The sequence below is a fragment of the Toxorhynchites rutilus genome, chromosome 3 (genome assembly GCF_029784135.1).
Source record: "Toxorhynchites rutilus septentrionalis strain SRP chromosome 3, ASM2978413v1, whole genome shotgun sequence".
Lineage (NCBI taxonomy): Eukaryota > Metazoa > Arthropoda > Insecta > Diptera > Culicidae > Toxorhynchites > Toxorhynchites rutilus.
The window spans coordinates 169684099-169691229 of NC_073746.1; the positions used below are offsets into that span (position 1 = coordinate 169684099).

A 7131-nucleotide genomic window follows, 5' to 3' on the forward strand; every position below is an offset into this window, starting at 1 on the left:
AACGAAAAATGAGTACTTTTAGGGTATGACATAAAAAATCCACTTCAAGGTTTATTAAAAAAAATATATATATTGATACAAATAATTCATAGTCAGGTTGGCCCCCTTTGACCTCGATAACCAACAGACAACGCTTTGGCATACTCTCCACGAGATGTTCCGGAGATGTTCGAGGGCCAACTCGTTCCAAGCCTTCTTCAACGCAGCATAATAGTGCTTGTTCGTATCGTCAGTTTTGTCAATCTTGTTATCCAAAATCGTTCATAAATTCTCAATAGGATTCAAATAGAAGCTTTTGGGTGGCAACACCATTTGTTTGATCCGGGCCGACCGGAAGAATGCCGCTAGTTTCTTTGCAGTATGCTGAAACGTGTAGTTATCCTCCAGCCCCATATTCAACATGGATTCTTCCAGGTTCTCGCACAAAATATCGATATAACCATCGGCAGTCATAATATCGTTGACCTGCGCTAAGTTTCTCACCCCAGCCCACGAGAAACAGCCCCACACCATGATGCTTCCACCACCATAGTCGGTTGTAGATACCGGTCCTGGAGGCCCTTGTCGCTTTTTCGCCATGCTCGGAGTCACCTTTTTTCAAAAATATTTCGTAGCGACTTCTTAAGCTGGAAGTCACGCACAATCAAATTTCGGACCTGTGCTGAGATTTGCTTTCCACCTATTTTTCAGAAGCCTCATCAGCGTCAAAAACACGTCACTGCGCACGAAACGAAAGTTATGTTTGTGTCAGATGTAAACAACCAGCTGTCAAAACCGAGGGGTGTATCGATGAAGAAAACACGGTAAAACAAATTTACGCAAGTCGATTTTTTATGTAATACCCTAAAAGTACCCATTTCAAACACGAGTTCTCTCGTGGAACGAATAAACGAATAAACACGAGAGCGCAGAATGAACACGGCGCAGAAATCAGATACAAACCATTGCTTCCCATTTTATACACTCACATCAAATTATAGCGCCCCGCTTTGTCTATGGTCATTTTAAGCAAAGCATAAAAACAACAGCGCGCCTTCATACCAATCGTATACGCTTGTGTTACGAAAAATAACTCAACAGAGAAAGGCAGACCAGATTCAAGCGAGGTGTAAAACAGGTATAGAAATACGGCGCAAAACGCGGTGCCAAACTACTCTACTTATTACCTACTTTTACGTAGTATTGACTGGGATACCGAAAAGTTTGAAAAAACTTTTTATATTGGAAAACTTTGATTTCGTCTTCGAAATTCTGAAGTAATTGAATTTTTCCAACGATCCATTCAGTCATCAAAACTCTTTTTATAACTGTATTATGGCCTTCAGTTCACGCACCCAAATGGCTTTTATGTTCGCAATGCTGTCAGGAAGGCTCCCACGAAGCGGTAATTTGTATTTCGGAACACGGGGCCACATTTTGAGAGTAAGGTACTTGTTTAATCACATTCGTGCCATTTTTGGTCAAAATTTTGACGTAAGACTAGGTCTTTCATCGAGTTAGTGATCATAACTATTTTTGCTGTGTATGGATTTTGATGATTTGCATACCAATCCCTGGTGTGTAAAGTGTTCAGGGCCCGAAATTTTCGAAGATGAAAAATGAACATCACCTGTCCTCTCAATCGCTTCTCTTGGTTAGCACTACTTCGGCATTCGCCTTCAACATAACTTGCATTGACTAGAAAATGAATTGACTAACTTTCAGGGTGAGGATGACTGATGAACTAGTCCAGTCAGTGGTTATTCTAACTGACGGGACTAATGAATACAAATCTGCCTCTTCATTCAACTGACTTCAATCCACATTTCTACCCCCCTAGTAACGAAATGGTTACCCGCGTACGCAATCTTATTTTTACGTCCATATAAAGAGGAACGAAAACTTTATTCCTGATGTAAAAAAGAAGTTACATCATTAATGGACGGTTTATTGTTTACCCATCGTGAACTCAAACCAACGAAATTAGACAAGTATGCTATAGAGGTCCTCGCGTTAGTATTAGTAAATAGCGGGAATTTCTCCATAGTCAACTGACTATCCTCAGTTGAATATGACTATGCCGAGCCCTAGTTTAAATTTATGAAAACTGGAAGCATTACTATTTTCGTTACCATAAACTCCACCCTTACATAGTAAGTACGCTGTCGGTAGCGTATAAATATTGCATATCATCTGAGGAAAAATGTATCTACAGAGTTTCGTTTCGTTTCGTCGAAAGTAGACACGGTTTGCTGACGAGCGTCGAACAAGAATGAAGTGTCTTTCTTAAGGTAGGTCGAGAAAGAGTTTGAAGTAGTTTTCTTCACAAGAGATAGAGACGAATGAACTTTAAAGTTAAAAGTCTCTATAATTCAAAAGAAGAAAAATTTTCACTTCACGTTTGGTGGTCATCGAAGCAACATCGTTGCCGGTGAGCGTCGAGTGGGAATGAATTGTCTTTCTCGTTTGCTCATTTTGTGTTATCGTCGTATCCCCTTGGGCTGTGGACGCGAGCGAATATTTTTTTCGTTATGGATCTGGTATTGCAATAAACACATCGAACCGAGCCATAGCAAAACAAGCGTAATTATAATGTTATTCACCACATTACGATTATGGGTTTGTGTACAGTAAGTCGCTACAAACCACCAGCGTGTGGCTTTGTGTGTGTTGCTTGTTTTCGTTGCGCGAAACTTTGAATTTGTTCATTCCCTGTACGTACGAATAGCGCACCTTTGCTACTTTTAGTTACCATTTGTATTTGTATTTTGTCGGCCTCGTTTCGATGCAGCAATCTTCTAGCTTTGTTAACTTTCAACTGTCTGTTTGGCGTTGGTGGAATAAATATTTAATCGCATGTGGTCGATTTTGTGTGTCAAATGCGAAAAAGACCACCGGAAGCGCGATGAATAGTCAGTGCAACGCGTGCATTGAGATAAAGAAACAAATTCCGATAAATGTCCCTATAAAACCAAGGGTTAATGACTTACCCTTTTCAGGTTCACCGAAATTTTCTAATGAAGAGTGATTTGAAGTGATTTCTTTGCATTAATAAATAGTATCCGAAATGATTACTAAGCAAATTAAAGAAAATGAATAGGTTGTCCTACGTCCTGAGCGGTCGTGTGTTGGATACAACCCTCTACAATTTTTTTGAAAATTGAGCTCTTTTGGCACGAGTCGTGCTGCGACTTTTATCATGCCCAAATATGATAAACGGTATCGTAAAAGATATTTAATCCACGGGCTACCTCTCACAAACTTTAATGAAAATTTCGGAGCACCTAAAATTACTAACTTGTTAACGAAAAATGGTATGAAACCAAGCAAGATTGAACTGATGAATAACACTCACAATGTTACATGCTTCAAGAGGCCAAACTTACCAAACTCGATCCATTGTATCGCGTACTGTGAGACAAGAAATGCCGTCTTATTGAAACTATGTATCGGTCAGATCCGATGATTGCTTTTGGTGCCAAAAATCGTTATCTTTAACCAATAGGAACACCATTAACAATAATCCAGTGAGCCTTCTGAATCTTTGAAAAAAATCAAAGATCTATTTTTTCTCTGTATTTACTTAGCGAATCGAACAAGAATCGGTGGATCTATATTTAATGAAGTAAAATTTGTGCGAGATTTGTCCACTAACTTTAATTTATTATTATTATTATTCACTCACAAACATAATAAAATCTATGTTTGTGAAACACATTTTCCTTCCTCTTCCTCTTCCTTTTCCTCTTAAATCTTCTTCTGCTATGACTTCTACTTCTTCCTATTTCAATGATATTAACGATCCTAGAATAGCATCGCCGTCTCAACGATCGTATTGTGTTTTTTAAGTTAGTACTTTGTATTTAGTTCGAATTTATTCCCATGCCCCTACTACATTAATCCACCGAACTATCCACCTTGAGCTTCGTTTGATCGAAACCCACTTTGTCGTTATGGATGGGATGCAAATGACATACTCAGGAAGTGAAGAAAAATTACAAAAAGGTTAGGTCTGGGAAGGCCTGAAGCGATAATATTGAGTTTTCTATCGGAAATCTTCCATCATTGCGCAATTCTTTACTGCAAATATAGTTTCACTCGATCAATATATCTGATTCAATATGGTAAGTAATATAAGTAATATAAGTATTACACTTATTTTGTACTAACCTATTGCTATTTGGAATCAAAACTGCATTAGATTGAACAGACATTATTGTAATATATGAACCTTTCCACAGCACTGAAAACGGCCGACCATCAGCGTTTCATAATCAACGGAGATTACACAATTTCGCTCAGTGGCATCTACCATGGCGCTGGAACCATATTTGAGTACCGACGGATAGACGGTCTCAACAATGGTTCGACAAGCAGTTTCCGCAAGATCGAAGGCGTCACCGAATGGATAACAGCACCCGGTCCCACCACGGAAGCGGTACAGCTGTACCTCCTGTCCCAGCAACCAAACCCAGGTATTAAATATGAATATCTGATGCCGGTTGCCACCGGTCCAAATGCTGAGCAAACGTCTGCCGAGGATAGTAGAGTCGATGGTGAGTTCCCACTACACATGATAATCACAAAAAACTAATGATTCTATTCATCTATTGTAAAATTCAGGAATTTCGAACGAAATCTCAGAGAAGGCAAATATCCGTGTACCCAAGCAACGAACAATCATGAACACAACAATCTTTTCAAGCACAGTAAAACCTCTGCGGAAGCGAAAGTTTCTCTGGAAGGTTATTGGATTCAGCGCGTGCAGCAAATCCTGTGGTGGTGGTGTTCAACAACCGGTCATAAAATGCGTTCGTGAAGCCCCTACCCGGATATTCTCGCCGAAACGTTGTGCTCATCTAACGCAACCTGTTCTGAATGAGAATGTTCTACGCTGTAACACACAGCCCTGTCCAGCTTACTGGAAACTATCCGAATGGAGTGAATGCAACTGTAAGAGTAAACTGAACGATGAAGATGTGCTGAAATCGAGAGAAGTCAAGTGCGTTCAGGAGCTTATCTCGGGCATAGTAATACAGGTTAACAGTGGGGCCTGTATGGAAGAACAACCACCTGCAGCTGAGAAATGCGAGTGCGCAAAACACACCAAAGTCCCACAGCCAGAGCCACACAAACACAAGCCCTCGGCTGTGAACCATCATCATCAACATCACCACCATATCAGCCACATTACCCAAAACGATATGCAGATGCAGATCGACAGTGATCGCTATGGACGCCAGAATCTGGACTCTAATCGAATCAGCCAGAAGGTGGAAGCGAAGAAGACTGGAATGTGGTTGACAGCCAACTGGAGCGAGCGCTGTTCCGCTTCTTGTGGCGTTGGTTTACAGACTCGTTCCATTTTCTGCGATCGGAGCTCATCGACCAACGCGGAACGATGTGATCTACGGTTCACACCGGACACTACCAGGGAGTGTACAAGCGATCGTGCTTGCGAATTCGGTGAATGGTTCACCGGACCTTGGGGATTGGTAAGTAGCGTGCTTTGTCACCAACTGTTGGTATTTATTTCCGTTCATACCTCTTAACAGTGTTCCGGCGATTGCTTCAACCTGACCAGATCACGAACGGTTTTGTGCATTCGTAATGACAACTTTGTCGCCGATAGTGATTGCGATGAAATAGAACGACCCAAATCGAATGAACCTTGCGACATCGAAACGATCGACGACTGCAAGCCCAGATGGCACTATTCGGAGTGGAGTGAGGTAAGTCTCGATCTTGTAGCCTGAGAATGACCTTATTAGCGATCCTTATCCGTTACAGTGCACCAAAACATGTGGCAGTGGCAATCAGCGAAGGGTAGTCAAATGTCTTGAATTTAACTTACGTGACAAAATAATGCAAGAGTCGGCCAGCTGTCGCTATGCCGATCGTCCGATCGCGTATCGAACATGCAACGAGGATTCTTGCCCGCCATCAACAACGCCCAGCACGACGACGGGGCCATCACAGGAACCATACGTGGATCCAAGGGTGGATATCATCCAGAATGACGCCGGCTGCCAAGATGATTTCCCCAATTGTGGCATTGTTATCAAAGCGAAACTATGCAGCTACGCGTACTACAGCCAAGCTTGCTGCCAAACGTGTCGAAATCGGTCGAACGAGTTGTATTAGTTCGGTTGTACCGTTGGCAAGCCCTGGCCAAACCAGTGAGTGAATACTTAGTGAATTTTAAAGAGTAGATGGAGCTTAAGTTATTGGCGCTCTCAGCTGATAGAGCAGCCTTTCCGTGAAGCAAGCATTACATTCAATCCTACTGCTAGCAGTATTTTATCCTTTCAAATGTTTTTAGAATCTGAATCAGTAAAACAATATTTGTAAATGAGACAATGCATTTACTTTAAAATGTTTTGAAAGAATATTTAATATATACATTACATTAGAGCAAGCTAACTTTAAGAAATCAAAATGACTGTGAAGAGTTCGACTAAAAGCCACGTGTGTTTAGCGTTCGAGAATTCAATCTTTTCATGTTCCCCCACATTGGAAGAAAAAACCAGAAACCGAAGAAGCAAACCAGTCCCTCATTGTCAGTAGCTCTACGATGTTTTTAACCCGTCACAGGATGTGAGAGAGCACACATCAATCTCACCTTTAGTATGTAAGACTCCATTCTAGAGTTTGTACTATCCCAATGCAAATTAGGAAAAACAGCAAAACTTGAATAACCATTCGTTTGTTGTATAACGCTAGACAGTTTAGGGCAAAATGTTTGAGTGAAGGAGCATGCAGATCAAAGAAACGCGCGCAACATATTTGTGGAGAGATATGTTGCAATTAATCTCGGAGAATGGGTGTAGACAAATATCAACAAACATAACAAAACTGTTGTTCAAAACTAAACCGCTAGATGATCACTACATTTGAATAAATCACCCAAGTTAAAAATAACCATAGCTGTTTGTTTCATTAACACCAATAATTTTTAAAAAATCAACATGATTGATGGAGATATTCGAGAGCTCATTTATAGAACTCAACAAAGGCATTGTAAATTGTTCATTATAGTAACATCACATCTATTTGGCACTACAACCATTCCCGGTGCATCATAATGTATTCAACTATGCAAAAATTTCCTTCAAATTACAAGTATTTGCTGTATTCTTCCCCTGTTGGATG

At 40.7% G+C, this 7131-nt stretch overlaps 1 protein-coding gene across 1 annotated transcript in view; it reads left to right on the forward strand.

Moving 5' to 3' along the window:
* Positions 1–6900, forward strand: part of LOC129780076 (A disintegrin and metalloproteinase with thrombospondin motifs 7) — a 457286-nt gene extending 450386 nt beyond the window's left edge. Inside the window, exons 9-12 of the mRNA XM_055787990.1 lie at positions 4221–4535; positions 4603–5474; positions 5535–5711; positions 5770–6900. Coding sequence (XP_055643965.1) covers positions 4221–4535; positions 4603–5474; positions 5535–5711; positions 5770–6123 — 1718 coding nt within the window. The 3' untranslated portion in view covers positions 6124–6900. The remainder of the gene's footprint in view (positions 1–4220; positions 4536–4602; positions 5475–5534; positions 5712–5769) is intronic.
* The last annotated feature ends 231 nt before the right edge of the window (positions 6901–7131 follow it).